At 42.4% G+C, this 17425-nt stretch overlaps 2 protein-coding genes across 2 annotated transcripts; both read right to left on the bottom strand.

Annotated features, from left to right (window-relative positions):
* Positions 1–5130: 5130 nt before the first annotated feature.
* On the bottom strand, positions 5131–7463 carry LOC139327788 (ankyrin repeat domain-containing protein SOWAHC-like). Its single transcript, XM_070957755.1, has one exon. It carries the CDS (start codon positions 7206–7208, stop codon positions 5406–5408), a length of 1803 nt encoding a protein of 600 aa, XP_070813856.1. The 5' UTR covers positions 7209–7463; the 3' UTR covers positions 5131–5405.
* Positions 7464–8147: 684 nt separating this feature from the next.
* Positions 8148–14220, bottom strand: cep70 (centrosomal protein 70). Its single transcript, XM_070957699.1, is given in 18 exon segments — positions 8148–8976; positions 9395–9474; positions 9601–9709; positions 9825–9993; positions 10141–10293; positions 10373–10485; positions 10488–10524; positions 10651–10738; positions 10990–11067; positions 11145–11233; positions 11313–11412; positions 11577–11636; positions 11790–11965; positions 12122–12302; positions 12862–12985; positions 13098–13197; positions 13643–13663; positions 14053–14220. Coding segments are annotated over 17 exon segments (1728 nt in total). The 5' UTR covers positions 13652–13663; positions 14053–14220; the 3' UTR covers positions 8148–8914.
* Positions 14221–17425: the final 3205 nt, after the last annotated feature.

The following is a 17425-nucleotide window of genomic DNA, read 5'->3' as shown; positions in this document are numbered from 1 at the left end:
CATGTGTGAGAATGTGAATTGTATAGAATCAGGATTCAGTGTTTAAAAAAAATATATATATATATATATATATTTTTTTTTTCACCTGAATTTTGTTCAGACTCATTTATGGAAAAATATTCATATTATGGAAAAAAGTTCTCAACATGTTTTTAAGAATTTATTTCTATGTCAAAAATCAATCATATCAATTTTCCCATTGGATACCACAAAATTTACTTTTTAGAATTTACTGCAGCCTTAATGAAAATCCGTTCTAACATATATATTATGAATCCACACTTATATGCAGATTAAAAGAAATGATATGGGAAATCAAAGATTTTTAATCATAACTTTAGTTGACAGAAAAACGACTCTATTTAAGTATTGTGATTCAATGGTAGCTTGAATCTGTCAAATACACTGAAATCATTTGTATTATGAGTGTATAATTATGCGTTTCCTTGCTGAAATACTGCCAGCTGCCACATTATGAGTTTTAATTGGTTGGTATAGTTGAATGGACAGTGTCCCCTGTCTGCTGATCAAGACAGCAGTAACGGGCGCCTACTAAGACACAGCACGTGGTTTCTGTCCTGTTTAATTGATGATCAGTTGTGAATTAGCTTGATTTAACATGCAGGTATCCAATCAGCAAAAGTCCAATCAAACAGCCCAGTCTGCCTGATAGGCCAAAAAGATCCAAAGAGACTTCTCAAAGTCCTCAACCAGACACTTGTCCTCCACGTGGAGCAGTTACTGTGTTACTAATCAAAGTTCTCAGTGTTAGTGAGCATGTTGTCCAGGATGAAGGTGTTGTCTTACTTTTCTGCTAGCATAAAAAGAGGACACATGACAAGGTGTCTCTAATGTCCTCTGGCCTGTAACCGATATGCCACCTCTTTCCATTGCACACAAATGGTTTACCGTAATCACTGTGAATGATGCCTTATTCAGTTGTGTATTACTTTATAATATGTCATGCCGACAGATTGAGGAAGATGCTTCACAGATGGCAAGAATATGTTAATCGCCAATAAACAAATTGCCTTTGAGGGTCTGAGCCGCCTGACTTATCATTTAATGCTATTTTTTATCGTGTTTGTATTCATTTTTGTCTGTTAATACATACTTTAGTAATATTTCATTTGATCAGATATTTTCTTCCTGCGACTGCACTAATTAGCCTCCATCACCTGACTATCCAGCATTAAGAGAAGCCCTCCACTGAGATGAGAGCAGCTATCATTATCAGCTGGAGCTCCTACAGATTTGAGTGATCCTGCTGCCTGAAAAGACTATGAGCTGCTGTTCTTTGTCGCAGGACGGTGAAATGCCGTGATTAGGTAAAAGTGGAGGCATGATGGCAGCAGTCTAAACTGAGCTGTACGGGAGTGTTTGCATCAAATGTGAACACGCTATGTTCATACATCTCATCTGCACTGACACTGCATGAGGTGCATAAGACACTTTTTCCACAATATTGAAAACAGGATACACAAAATCATGGATTACATCAAAATAATGTATGACTGAAAATATAATTCTATACATATAGATACATATACAAACATATTCTTTTTTTAAATGAACATAGAAAATAATAAGCAATAAATAAATAAATATTAGTACATTTTTAGTATAACAATTGTTCAGCAACATGACTGACTTGTAAAACAACAGGCCCCTGACAGATTTGTGCTTTCCTTTCTAAAGTGAGCTCGACTCGGCAGAAAAAAATCAGCCAAAAAGTCAAACCAGGCATCTCTTTGAAAACATAGCCTTAAAGAAGAAATTCACTGCTTCTGGCGGATTAATTTGCCAAAAACTGTACTCCAATTATGCCGTCTAGCTTCAGCTTTACACAGGTTACATAATTCTAATTTTTCTAATTGGGTTGACTCAATCCTCATTTGTCAACAAGTCCCACACAAATTAATCTGGTAGATACAAACGTTTGTTATTTTCTATGTCATTCTATGCATTTTCTGCATTCTATGCATTGATCTATTTTCTACAAATAGAAAAACTTACCTGTGTGATTGGAGCCAATGTCGTGCTCATTTCCCGCCCTGCAGATCCTCCTTTTTCTTGAACCGTTGGATGAGCTGGGTAATGTGTTGGTCACAAGGAACTTGGATGCCTCAACCTGAAAAACAGGTACTGGTCATTGACTGGGCTCTGCTCTTAAATAGAAAATAATGCCATAACACATGCCATAATAAGTAATCCACGTTTTTAAACGCATATAATTTAAAGACTTAATTTTTAGCTCATCATAGTGTAAACATTACACATGTTGTTGTTTGAAACGTGAAACTAACAAAGTGGCAATTTTACAAGTTATACACTAATATCTGGAAACAGCCAGGAACATAATGAAAATTCACTGGGCGAAAAAAGACGCAAACAACTTTTTATTTTGCTCACAGCCAGGCGACTCTATGAAGCCTCCACCCACCAGTCAATACTTCATGCTCCGGTGCCAACAATGAGACCACTCGTCACCTCACCTAAACAACCGTTTCTGTATTAGTCGTTCAAGACACTGCTACCCAGCAAGAATAAAACAGCGCAAGTACCGTCAGGACTAAATGTCACTGAGGTCGCAGTAATGTTACCTACCACCAAGCTAGCATGTCCGGACCGTCACGCCCACTGCATGACACGGCTTGAATCACAAACAAAATTCCATCTTGTGTACGACACAAGCACTGCAACACAAAATTACTGGTGACAAATATATGTCTCTTACCTCTTCCAACTCGAAAGCAGTGCGACCAAGTCCAACTTCTGAACCACGACGAAGTCTCCAAGACTGAAAAGAGCGGGCCAGGTGTGTGGCTGCTTGCTTTACTTTTTCGTCAGTCTTTCACGGCCTCTGACGCTGCACCACTGCCACCTTCTGGATGCGAGCGGCATTTCAGCGCTAATTCGCTTAACGTCAATCGTTTGTGTTTGAGTAGCAGATTACGATTTTATACAGATAACAGGAGACACAATTACTTTAACCTTACTAGAAAAAACTTGTCTAGGTAAAATGAAAATAAATAATTGACATAACACAACGCACAACACCCCTAGTTCACTTTTTCGAGTGAATTTGGGAAAACAATGGAAAGCATTAATTCAGCACAATCTGCATTTATGTGCAGCTCCTGATCCCTGTGAGGACTCCAATCTGTCTGATCCACCTGTGAACTCACATATTGAGTGAGGATCACATCAAATTTCATTGTGTAACCCTCTTCATATTACAGAGTCCAACTGTGGGTCGCCAGTTGATCAAACTGCCACTGCTCTTGTGGCTGACTGGCTGTCACACATGGCAGGAACAGTTAATTGTCCATATACTTTTGGCCATGTGGGGTAGACAGATTATAGCAGTGGGAACTGAAACTACTAATTTTCTTGGGTGGGAAAAGTTCATTCTTGCCTTGCACGCACCAAGAGTCAAATCAGACACAGTCCTTTGTACAAGTTGTCAGTATTATTTATTTGATCAGAGTAAAAACATCACAGACATCAATAAAATGACCAAAGTACAAGTAACCCAAAAAAATATTTACTAATCTCTGAGCTGCAAGAGTAAAGGTGTATGTCACATTATAATGTGCAAATAAAAATCTAAGAGCTGTTTTTATTAAAATGTGCAAAGGTGTAATAAAAAAGACTGAAGGTGCCATTCAGTGAAAGAAAATCTTAGATAAAAAAAGATTCTGTTAAGACAAAAACACTGAAAAAGTTGAGAGGTTTGAACTTGTGGTCACGCAGCAAATGGACTGGTTACCATAATAACAGAGAGGCAGTCTGGGATTCCCCAAATGGAAACACTGGGCAGATCTGAAAAAAGGGGGATGATCCACAGTGAAATTTCCGCTTTCTGCATGACTGACAAACCAGCCGGCCCTTCCAAACCAACACTGGATATATATGACAATGAGAAAATGTAAAATTGATGAAGAAATGTAAGCAATCAACCTTCATCTCCACAGGCCTCTCGTTAAGAACCTTAACACAGCTTGACACGCAAAGCTCGTACAGTCAGTCAAGTTCTGAAATGAAGCAGCATGTTGTACATCAGATGAATCTGTTCATGCATCATGTGTGACTCATAACCCTGCTGCATCACACTGTTGTTTTCTGCTGATTCAGTGATGTTATTTTCCAGTGTGGCTCCCATAAAATGCATATATTAAAAAGCATAAGTTAAGTAAACCACATGTAAAATTCAGTGCTGTGCACAGACTTCACCAAAGCATCCAGTTTCTAGGATTTAGCCCTGCCCAGATGGCTTTTTCACCCTCCAATGTTGGTGGCCTGAGTCACCACACTAACATTCTGGTCCTGGAAAGTCTGAAAAGTAAAATTACCCAAGACTAGAACTTCTCTAGCGTTGCCCCTGGCCTGGCCTCAAACTACAACCTTGTGACACAGAAATCTGCCTGCAGGAGCCGAGATTAGAGTCTGAAGGTCAAGAGGCTTTAGTGTCAGCTGTGTCTGGATAAAGAGAAGCAGGCTGACCTGCAGTCACATCACAAAGAGTGTCACCAGCAGTCACCAAACTGATAAATAATGTAACTCTGTGTGCATTTTTTGTAGATCTGGAGTGAAAAATTAGTCATATACAGTACATCACCAGAAAGTTCTTATGCTGTTGTTTCTGTGGTGAAAAGTCATTCAGAGCGTAAACAAAACTAAATAGAAAGAGGAAACTTTTGACTAAACATTCAGTGCTGCTTAATTACATTTCATTCATTTCATTTTGTGTGATGTGCTGGTGATATATATATATATATATATATATATATATATATATATGTGTGTGTGTGTGTGTGTGTGTGTGTGTGTGTGTGTGTGTGTGTGTGTGTGTGTGTGTGTAAATCAAATATGCAGAGCCAAACCAGCAATTCCCATAATAAGCACTGTCTGCAACCAAAGCCTGATATATCTTATCCCCTGCAACATAACTGCAGCCTTGAAATTATCAAAGATTGTTCTTCTGCTTTAAATAGAAAGAGTTGATTTCATGCTCTTAACACTCTAAAACTGCGACTAACTTGAGTTGCATGAGCAGCAATTTCAGACTAATTAACATCTATCTTAAACATTTAAGGAACCCTGTTAGAGAAGGTAATGATCAATGAGCCCAATCTAGCTATCTGACATAGATATCACTGATGCTACTGAGGCTCAGACTGCGTATCGTTACCATTTTTCAATTCAGAGCGAGAAATGAGAGTACAGTTATTTTTCCCCTTTAACTGCTCCAGGAGCAGGAACTATTTCTACATCTGATTGGATGAATATGAATATCTGATCCCACAAATTTATATGAATATGTAAAAATCTTCTGCTACATTTCTGTGTTTCAACTGTTGACATCCTTAAACACTGCTTCCTGTCCTGTGGAAGTATTGATCTCACCCAAAGAAATGTGTCTTGGGTCTGGGCTTAAAGGAAGCTCTGATAGACGCCTCCAGCTCCTCTGTGTCACGGAACGACGTGCTGTGGACGATCTGCGACGTCCTGAAGCGGAGCCTCTCGAGTTTGGGCTTCATCCTGCTGAATGACGACTTCCTCCTGACAGGTTTCTCTCTGGGTAGATACTCTCTGTCCACAGAGTCGCAGTCACTGGGACTGAGGAGCCTGAGGGGCTTCAGGTTAGACTGGAGGACTTTAGAGAACCTCCAGCGACCTCCGTCCTTGTGGTCTGTCTTATCTGAGCCTGAATGCTCGTATGCTCCTATGATGTCCCGTATGTCCACGCTCACATTGTCAGTGAGGTACTGGCAGGCCTTCCTCCCGCTGTAGTCTCTGATCTCAACATCTGCATTGTAGGCACCCACCAGGAGCTTCACCACCTCCATGTGGTTGTGCATGGCAGCTATGTGCAGCGGCGTGTAGCCGGTGTTGGATCGAACATCAACGCTGATAGGAACATTGTGCTGTTTGGCAAAGTTGATAATCAATGCTAACAGCTCAGGCTTGCCATGCTTGGCTGCCCAGTGCAGGCATGTGAAACCGCTGACAAAATCTTTCCTCAGGATGAGGCTGGGCTCTGTGGTGAGGAGGCGGTACAAGCTGGCCCACTCCCCATCTGAAGCACACATCATCCACTCATGTTCCAGCGGGTCCAGAGTGACGGAGGCCCTATCGTCTTCCAGGTTGGAGGAGACCAATGACACGGAGTCCCCATCACTCTTGGAGGACAGGCAAAATGAGTTGCGTAACACTACGCTACGCCTGACCTGGGGGGAACTGTTGATCATGACCTCGATGAAGTGTTTGCGGCTGCCTTTTGGGGAGCTGTTCCCTTCACTCCCAGACAAACTATGTGTGTCCAGCAGTCCTTCATCCTCCTCTTTGTCTGGCTGCAGCTGTCTGGTTCCAGGCTGCGATCCTGTTGAGTTTCGCCGCCGGGTCACCACATGAATCTGCTCTGCTTCCTCCAGGCCTTCAAGTGAAAGACACTCAGTCTCAACCTGCCTGTCTCTGGGATTGAGTGCAGCAGTAGATGCGTTTGTCTGTCCTGCAGTACCAGTTTGTACAGGCCCAGGCAAGATGAACGCACTTCCCTCTGCAGGGAGAGGCGAAGCTTCAATCACTGCAATTTCTGGTATGTCAGGCGCTTTCGCCACCTGCTCCTTCTTGGACTCCCTCCTCTCTCTTCGAAAGCTCCCTCTGTTTCCCATCTCACCTGAGCTGCTGTCCACCTCCTCCACTGAACAAACAAACTCGTGACACTTACTTTCGTCGTCCAGGAAAATGGTTGTAGAAGAGAAATCACGCAGAACCTTTACCTGGCTGTCATTTCCGTAACCTGAGCCAGGTGTCTGTTGTTGCACCTCAGCGCGGGCGGCACGAGGCTGGGCTGGATCCTCCCCTGCGTCATCACTGCGAACCTGACTGCAGTCTGAACCTGAGGCTTTCTTTTCACTTAAAACTTGTGTTTCTGTCCCATTTGTCTCGTTGCGCTGCTCTTTCAGAGAACCGCGAAACTTCTTCTTCAGGCAGACATACTTAACTCCACACTCAGTTTTTACAAAAGCAATGTTGTCAACGTAGTTTTTAAACCTGTTACGGACAGTCGCCTTCTTGCCTGGCTCCTCGGGGAATACGGGCTTAAAGTGCTTAATCAAATCCGCGTTTGTCACTTTGCCCCCTTTCTCCTTCAGAAAATCCAAAATTGATTCTTGACTGCAGTCGGTGGCCATCGTCAACATCAATACGACAACTTATTATTGTATTGTGCTCTACCTCCAGCGATGAGATAATGGTTGAAGAAGCAGAACAACATGTAAACATGCTTTCCAGCCTTACCGTCCCACAGCGAAGTATCCACCGAATTATCCTTCGGTACAGAAACGAGTGAAATAGAAGCGTTAACGATGCTGAGTGCGGACAAGTGAGAGGCAGAGCTTTTCCCTGCGTTTTATTTCTAGCTGTCAGGCGTTCTCCGCCTCCTAGCAACCGAGTGCAGGAAACTGACACTTGCGGGCCGTACCATTTAGTCTGTGTGTGGGGGGGTGAAGGGTCCCCAACGTAATTTCTAATACACTTTTAAATATATGATTATTTCTACACTTTTAAACATAATTGTGTTTTACACACATTCAGATTTTTGTATGTTTAGTCCCTTCACAATGTGGTCCTCAGTGGCAATGGCGTTGCCAGCTTTGCATTGATGCCACCTGTTTGTGAGCTGAGCGTTGCTGCTCGAGTAAATCAACCAGGACTGAACGTGTACATATTACTAAGAGTTCAGGAAAAAATGATTGTCTTGGGCTATTGATTCACTTTCAATGAATCATATATCTCCAGCTTGTTATGGAAAACCACGAACTGGTTGCTGTGTTGTATTAGACGGACTGACAAGTCTGGAATAGTACTGGCCTGAGTCAGCCAGGTGCTCAAACCCGTACAGGTTGAGGTGAAAACCTGTGTTGCTGTTATTTCACTTAAAGCGAAATGATGAGTCAGATCATGTGAAGTATTAACAATATTACAGAATTATGCGAGTTTCATGGGTTGTGTAAAAGATTAAGTGTTCTTAAGGTGAATCGCTTGGGCTGGACTTACTGTGAAGCGCCACGCACGCAGCTTTCCACTGTAAATGTACACGTGGCTTTTATTCATCACATATTATGGAAACCGATTCATTTCGATTATTGATCAGTTTTATTTCAGTGTAACTCAATAATTATTTATGATTATTGTATTTCATAATGCCACTTTTCATCTTCACCTGTCAGTCAAAACACACAACTGGGACGAGCCTGATTGGCTGCTGCTTTGATCGGAATGAGCTGAGCTGAAGCGCCATTATGAAAAAAATAAATAGATAATGGAAGAAGAAAAAAAAAGACATTCTAAAACAAAAACTGCTGAAAAGAAATTTCTTAATAATGGGTTTGAAAAAATATGAATTTTCCCAAAATGAACACTAAATAAGAAGAGGATTAAAGCAAAGTATTCACTATTTTTTGCCATAAAAAATGTTGCCAGTCCAAGCTGCTTACTGGTAGGACAGTCAAAAATCGTCATGTTTATTAACCAGGAGTATGCTTCTATCTACTGCCACAAAAGGCGATCTGCAAGTGACTTCAGAAGGCAATGTAAAGGGCTGCTTCACCCAACGTACAAAGCATACACTGTGAGCAGTGGGATTCAGTGGCATATATGTGGTGAGGTTGCAGATTGCAAACAACATAAGACCCTGTGCCTCACCCTCCCGATGGTGCCCTCAAGAGGACCTGCTTTTTCATTTTACTATCAGGGTCTCATTTTGAGGTCAGCATGAATTCTTGTAGCAAATCATCTACTTTCCACCAAAGAAACACTCTGTTTTTTTAAAAAACAAAAATCACTCCACAATCATGACACTGAATAAAACGCAGCACTCAAAGCAAAGTTCAGTCAAAGCAACGTGTCATTGAGCTGCTTGTTTCAAAGACTTCAGAGCTGGAAGGATGTCATCGAGGTGACTCACACCTGAAACACACACACACACACACACACACACACACACACACACACACACACACACACACACACACACACACACACACACACACACACACACACACACACACACACACATTCATTCTCAGTACATTTTGTTTCATGAAGGCGGTTTCATAAACATGGAAACTGATCCCTCCAGATGAACCTGGTCCTTGTCAGGCTACCCTCAGGCTGAACCAGTGCTACAATCAATCTGATTTGCAATTTGTATTTTTTGACTTTCAAATCCTGATAATCAGCCTCAGTCAGACATCTAGGTCTTTTTTGAATGTATGTATATTTGTCACATGTGGTGCTCTGATTAGGATCTGCTGAAACTCAGCCAAATCAAGTCAAACAAGGAGAAAGGCCCAGCTGCTTGGTGTGTGTATTGTGTCTTACATACCGAGAGCCTGTAAAATGTCCACGATGAGCGCGTGGAAAGCAGGGAAGAACTCCTCGTGCTGCCTCACTTTGACGATGATACTGCAGAGTAAAAAAAATAAAACCACTTCAAGGAGCACGTTGGGTTCCTGTCGCCCTGCAGTAAAGCTGCTTATGAGCTGGTGTCTCACATTCCAAACAGTATGTGTGTGTTCTGTATGTGAGAACCTGTCAATTTCAGCATCTCCCAGCAGATTGTGGAGACCAGCAGTGTGTTCAGTGGAGGAAACCAGTCTGGCCACCTGGCTCACCACCTCAGCAGGAGGAACCCTGCTGTCTGACACAAAACCACAAACATCACAATTCTTCTCCATTGTCGTTTCATTTCTACCGTACAAGTATCCAAAACTGACGAAACAACACATGAAGCTTGGATTCTAGCAGAAGCGTACCTAGCTCGAGAACATCGCGGAGGTTCCTCATGGTGTTAGTCGTCTCTCCCAGCCTGGTGTAGACCTCGTTCATACGTGGGTACACGCCACTGAGGGAGGTCACGTCAAACAGCTTCTGGAAGTGGGACACCATGGAAGCCAGAGTGTATCGAGTGGGACTCCTGAGCACCTACACCACCACAGAAAACACACTTATAAGTAAGTGTCACCGGAGTTGACCCTGTCCTACATCAGTCAGATACTCTGGCAGCCTCTCAATCAATGCACCATGGAGTGTGTTTTACACCATAAGTAGAAAAGTAAACAAGTCTTCTACCTTGTCGTCATCAGTCGAGGTGTTTTCCAGCATGGTGTCCACCAGCAACATCATGTCCTCCACCTTCGCTGCTTCTGCAGCATCGTGGCCGCCATCAGATGGCTGCCAGGGCATCAGTCTGGCAGTCAATTTATTTAATCCCCTTTGCAAATCCTACCAACATACAAATGGAAGAATTTTAATCAGTTAAAAGAGTAAATAACACTAAAGCCTGCAGATAGGTGGTGTTTACCTGTAGCAGGTGGAGCTGCTGAGCCCAAATCTCCAGTGTGGGGAGGACGGACTGAAACTCAGCCCGCTCTGAACCATCAGAGGAGGGTTTCTGCCGGTGCAGTTGAAACGGGTTCTGGGATTTGTCACAATGGCACAGATTTGACTCAACAGCTAGAATTCAGGAGAAGAAAAGTCCTGTTTGTTATGTTTGGTCGAGGTACATTTTAGCAAACAACAAGGACTGGACTCTGGATAGAAGAAGACAGGAAATCTTGTGGAATCAAACAATGTGCTTACATGGTTGTAGTGGGCACACAGACTGGCTTCCCTGGTTTGGTCACTGATGTTCTCACTGATCTCAGTCGTATTGTCTTCTTTCGTCACTCTGCAGATCAGATTAGGTCAATACCTGGATGCTCAAACTCCAAAGTTTGGCCCAGAGGACAGACGCACCCATCCCCTGCGCGAATGCAAAGTTAATACAAAGATGCTGCTCGGCAAATGACGACAAAACCAGACACTGCCTTATTTGCTTTTTTTTAAAACAGTGAATGATTGTCTTTTGACTTGGACGCAAAAAACGCACAGAGATTCAGAGAGCAGTGCACGATCCTTTATTCTCAAGAACGTTCTGACCTTGTGCGACTGCTTTTGTTGGCCCCCTCCAAGCGGCGGAGTTTGTGTTTGTAGAACTTCACTTCTTTGAGCGTCGGCCTGCATGGGGGAACGCAGTCAGCGCAAATATTCATAAGACAGAGCGTGCATTTGTTTCAAGCTGGATCAACACACACCTCGACTCCAGCTCTTGCTTCAGGCGCTCAACCTCCCTCTTTAGCTCCTCGATGTGACTTTTGCTCGTCTTTTGCTGGTCCTGGTACGCCTTGAAAGAAATGCAAGAGTATTACATGACGACACGGGGAAAGAACGACGTGAAAATGAATGAACGTTTGTCCAGTTACCTTGAGAATGGTTTTGAATGATGGAGTAACATTGCTGGATGCTTTCTTGATTCTTGTCTGATGAGCCACCTGAGATCCTTCTGGTTCTCCTCTGGCAGATCTGGGGTCAGAATGAACAGCTTGGTACAAGTGGAGACAACAGTGCTCATTGCAGGGTGTGATCTACATCATTTATGAAAGACAACACCAACGCAGCCTTTTCTTGAACTTTATTTTGTGCCTGCCAAATGATACTTGATACTGAATTTTTGGAGGCATGCTTACCTGAGCTCATCCAGCAGCTGAGCCATTTTACTCTCATAGAAGTCAATCACATCCAACACCCTGCAGACATGAGAACCAGGAGAGAATTCAACTCAGCACACAGTATTTTCTCTTTGAGGAAGTCCACACGATGCAGTTGAAAGCTGTGGGAAAAAGCTTGCAAGCGAACCTTGAGATACAATTTCTTTGTCAAAGAGAATATTATGTTCTTACTGCTGGTCTGCAGGGGAGCTCTGCTGGCTGACTTTGTTGCAGATGTGCTGGAAGGTCTGACTCTGTCGAGCCACTCGTCCCTCTTCCTCTTTGATAGTGAAGTAGAGCTTCCTCTGAAGCTGAGCTGCTTCCTCCCTCTGTTTCGACAGCTTCTGCTCCAGAGCCTGACACAGTTTCTACAAGAGATTTTTTCTCTCTCTCAGAAAAAGATATTTCTTGACTGAAGCTGATGATAGACAATATTCTCATTTTTAAAAAGCTTTGCAAGATCAAAAATTATGTGCAACAAGTCTCAGCCTGTCGTGGCTTGCTGTGAAAGTCTGCTGACGTACCTGTGCTTCTTGTTTTTCCTGCTGCAGTTGTTGTGTGTAGCTGTGCTGTTGGACAGCCTTGCCCAGGTAGCGGTCCTCCAGGTCCTGGAGTCTGGTCTTCACCTCGTCCAGCAGCCCCTCCAGCTCTGTGGCCCTCTGAGACTTTTGAGCTGCTTGTCTCATTTGCTCATGAGCCTCCTCTCTGAAGACACACATGGAAGAGTTTCATTCTCCCAATGCAGCGAGTGCTTTCTCTTCACCTGTTGGCTGGTGGTTTCCCTCCCCTCCCAAGGCTTTCTGATAAAAACATGTCTTCATAGTGTAATGCACTGGGGGGCCTGATCCCCTCAGACAAGGAATTCCAGAGCCTAGAGGGGGCTTGATGGCAGAAGCCCAGTCATCTCGCTGACACTCATCTGATGCTGATCAGATTAGATGACAGGTGGACAGGTGGTCGACACACACTGCAGATACATTATTAAACAGATACGGACGTATAACACCCACAGTAATACACACTGCAGGCATGTAAGAATTTCCATCGTTGGAGGGTGACACAAGTCTACTACATACCTATATTTTCTTAATGGTTAGAGCTCAAAACCCTCTAAAAACCATATTGTTACTACTCTATTTACTATTTACTATTTACACCACATATGTTGCAGATTTGGGGAAAAGGTTGCTGTGACTAATACATTTTATTCACAAATGTCTAAATTTCAAAAGGGAATGACTGACAGCTTCATCGTTTGACTTACTTAAGTTGGTTATTGGACTTGATGAGCTCCTGAATGAGGGTCTGTCTTCTTTCCGAGTCTGTCAGCATTGTCCTCAAAGTCGTCCTAATCTCACCAGCTGACTTCTTGTCCAGTAGAACCAAATCTAAGGACACACGTGAGCATTTGCAATCGTTTCCAAATCCTACTTAAAACTGGAATTTCACCATGACAAGTTGCTTTCATTTTGACTAGAAACTGGAACCAGCGACTCTTACCCGAAAGGTTCTTGTTCTCTCCAGGATCTGCAAAATGCACTGGCTTAAAACCATGATGCTGCAGAAGTTTGTTCACGTCATCCCATTCTACCTGCTCCTGCTGCAATACAGACAGGACTGGAGTCAAAAGAGGAAAGCACAGGGTGGAAAGAAACATCACAGAGCAACACGAAGCTGCTGAAGAAATCTGAGCACTACCTGAAACTGCCTGTACGTCCACAGATAAACATATGTCTTATTTCTTGATTGTAAAAAAGTAGCTGTCCTGCTGTCCATTCTTAAAAGTCCTCCTCTCAGCACAAACGAAGCACCTGAAGAGCATAACTCTAATCATTGCAGGACTTGAGTGCCTTTGTAGAATGAGATGCCTCTGGTGAAAGCCCACTAGCGATTAGGTTTCTGCAGTTCCTGCAGCTGCCACCTCTGCACCACAACAATGACTGAAAGCCGATCCACTCCCCCATCATCTCTCTCCGACACAGACCCTCTCCACACACAAGCCTCTACAGCCTCAGATGAGCATTATTTTGTTTAGGTTGACTCACCTCTTCCATCGTTACGCCCCCCTGCAGGAGATAAAACAATAGTGTTCAGAGCTATAAGCAGATCCAACTACGTCTTTAAAGTCCGTCAATTTAAACCTACTGAGCTGTTAACAACAGCATACAACGACAAATTGTAAAAAAAAAAGCATATAATTTATGAATGTTGAGTTTATTTTAGTAAAAGGAGGAAACCAAACGAGACCTTCGATTAAAATAATAACAAATGACACATGCTGAATGAAGTTGTCGTCAAGCTCTCCAAATTAACAAAAATGACAGGAACTAGCTAGATTGATCGTAGCGTTAGCTAAATTGAGACAATACTTCAATATATCTGCTCCCAGGTTAGCATGTTGAACTTTAGAGCTGCGTTAGATTCTGGAGCTTAAAACGCATCGTGGCCACTTTACCTGTGTGTTTGTTACTGCTAGCGGATATGAAATTAATGACGAAGTGAGTTACCAATAATTAGTAATACCGATACTGCGTTTAACTGGGTTCACTATTTAGCCTAGTTTAAATTTAACAACTTCTTCTTCGTCGTCGTCGTTCTTCTTCCTCGAGTTTTGAGCTCAACTGGCAAACTAACTTATAGGTGCTTTACCGCCACCTAGCGGCCTGGAGTGTAGAGTGTCGTTTGGCAGAACATCAAACTCAATGACATGAAACGAAACGAAACTAATTTACCTCCGATACTCCTGAATTAAGTGATTAATTAGATGATTGTGTACTTTCCATGATATCTTTCCTGACAGATTCCCCAGTGTAATACTGTGTCTTCCATTATACAGTACTGGTATTTGTCACACACAGCTCTCCAGACAAGGAACTGAATATGACCAAAGCTATTTAGAGGAAATGTGCCGATATCCAGACACCTGTGTCATACTCTGGACAATTTAGGGACATTTCATACATTCCTTGGAGGTTTACCCCAAGCACATCGGTACAAAAATGTACTCCCTGATTTCTCTACAACACCTAATTATACCCCAAAGCCAAACATTTGTGTTGTCATATAGCACTGTTGTTGTGTGACTTGACAATAAACCTCAATCTTTCTGAACAGCTCAAAGAAAGAGCCCAAATTCTTTGAGGAAATTGTTTATATGGACACATACTGGGTCTATTTATGATCCAGAGCAATGAGTTCAAGTGCCCCCCATGCAATGTGACTATTATTTTTCACACATACTGTCTGAAAACCACATGGAGGGAAACTAAATTGTAGTAGAATGTGAATGAATGTGGCTGTGACATGCACATTTTAAATGAAGTATCTATCTATCTATCTATCTATCTATCTATCTATCTATCTATCTATCTATCTATCTATCTATCTATCTATCTATCTATCTATCTATCTATCTATCTATCTATCTATCTATCTATCTATCCTAGAAGAGATAACGTGCTTCAGTACACAGACAAAAGACATTAAACCTCCCCGACCTACTCAGCAATACTGAAAGAAAAGCACATTCATTTTGCTGTGGTAAATAATGCATTCACAATGTATTAATAAAGCTGACAGCAGGTCCCAGGAACACTGTTGCTGTACTCAACATTAGCAACCACAAGATGGCAGAAATGTCTCAGCAGCTCTTCTCACTGCAACAACGTCTCCCTCAGATAAACATCAAATGAGTTCAAACGACTGACCAGTCTGAACTGAGTAAATGCAGATAACACCAAGTTCCAGTGCAGACATTTACAAAAAGAAAACACATAAATAGCAGATTAAAGGTGCAGCACCTTGAGGCTGCAGGAACGCATGTGTTGAAATAATAATATCAGATGACATCCAACAGTCCCCCCAGGGCTCAAACACCAATTAGACACCCATATTTAAAACAAAAGAGACTTGAACTGCCTTTTGTCCCACATAATCTGTCAAACAAAACATGCTAATTAAGTCTTTTACTAAGCTGAGTGATGCATTAATTAGCACACATTTGTACATCAGTATGCTTGTTATCATGTTTATATTAACACTCAATGAACTTTGAGACCCGACAGACATTTCATTCATTTTTCCTCATTAATATGTAAATTAATGCAAAATCTGTTCAGATCAACTACACAGTCCTGTGAAATGCTGTAGACTCAGACAGGTCGTGTCTCTCAGCAGGTGTGGAAGGCAGAAACAGGTGTCTGCTTTGCAGTTTCAGCTCAGCATCATGTGTCACAGGACACTCACGGGACGGGAAATATCGTGTTTGGCTTTGATTTCGTGGATGTCGAATATTCTAATGTCACTGAGATCACACAGATGTCGCTGCTTTATCTTGAACTTCAGCTCGCTGAATGGAAAGGTCAAAAATTGATTTTCAAATGCAAATGCACACTATAGATTGCCATTTGCTTAACACTGTCTTAATTATGTTCATGGCCATATCAGCGGTTATTTGAGCATGGGTAGCTTTTTGTCTTTGTGTTGTGCGAGTTGCAACCATCTGCTCTTCTTACTCTACTATATGGAGCAAAGACCTAGATCAGTGCTAAGCAGACACATCACAGCCCCGGAGTGCTCCCAAAAAGATTCACTGGAAAGACAAACACGTATACAGTATATCAAAGATAACTGCTAGAGCAATCAAACACCTCCAGCATCGCCAGCCCTTGTCAACTTAGACCAATTTAGATGGGCTGAGCATGCAGGAAGAACATCTAACTCATGTCTGCCTAAGTACATCTTCAACTCCCAGTGACAAGCAGACCAGTGGGCACCTGGAGGTCAGAAAAAGAGGCACAAGGGCAAGCTGGAAATGTGAGAGTCCTTGCTTGTGCTGCACCTTGTGAAGTTGACTTCTGACTAGGCTGCAAAAGACAAGGAAGAAAACAAAGCCATGGCTTCCATGGGTAATTTATTGAGCAATGTTGCATGCAAAACCATTGGTAATGGTCCTTTAATCTGTCATTTAGAAGTAGAACCCTCAAACCGCACAAGCACTGCACAGGTAAACACATATAAGGGATTTCCAAGCCAAAGTAAGTAAATCTCGAAGCCACAGCATCTGAAATGAATTCCTAATCTCACCCTGTCTGACATTTCTCTTCACGAGATTGGAAAAGGCTGGTGTCACTGCAGTCCACACAGCTACCTGTCTCATGTGAGAGAGTCGAGTTTTCACAGATCCAGAAAGGAAAGGTCGTCATTTAATAATGAATAGAAGGGAGCGAAGAGCCTGGCTACTCACTGTGTCCCCACATACATCAACTCCACTGAGCAGAAAATTAAAATGGAAATTTAGGCCTTGAACGGAGTCGAGGGTCCCATTGACCTGAGCTGTATGATTTATGGCGGGTGATTACATCACCTCAGTGCTACCTGGACCACTGAGCTTTCTCCAACTCATAACCATTTGTTTCCAAATAGAGTGTTTAGAATTCCACTTCGATACTCTTTTTTTTTATTGATTATTCATCATTGGCTGACTGTAAAAATCACTTTTCAGTTCTTTAAAAGTTGTTTATTGACTATGGTATAATGAACCTCAGACTGTGTAATGGTACAGTCTTATATTTACTACAGATTGATACGACACAGGCGCCTTTGAAAAGGTGATTGGTTTGGTTCAGCAGGTATAGAGATGATTCCAGGCAAGCTCCAGAGCATGAGCGGGGATCCTCAGGTCAGTGCATTTACTTCAAGGAGTGCCGTAGACAGACATATGTGCTGCTAGCAGGAGGCTGCATCTGTGTGTGGTCTGCAAAGAGAAATGACAACATATGATGTCTAATTACACACAAATACAAAGATTTCCAGGCACAATTTCTGCA

The sequence above is a fragment of the Chaetodon trifascialis genome, chromosome 24 (genome assembly GCF_039877785.1).
Source record: "Chaetodon trifascialis isolate fChaTrf1 chromosome 24, fChaTrf1.hap1, whole genome shotgun sequence".
NCBI lineage: Eukaryota > Metazoa > Chordata > Actinopteri > Chaetodontiformes > Chaetodontidae > Chaetodon > Chaetodon trifascialis.
Note: the sequence above shows the minus strand (reverse complement) of the source record. Positions and strands in the feature narration are given on the sequence as shown.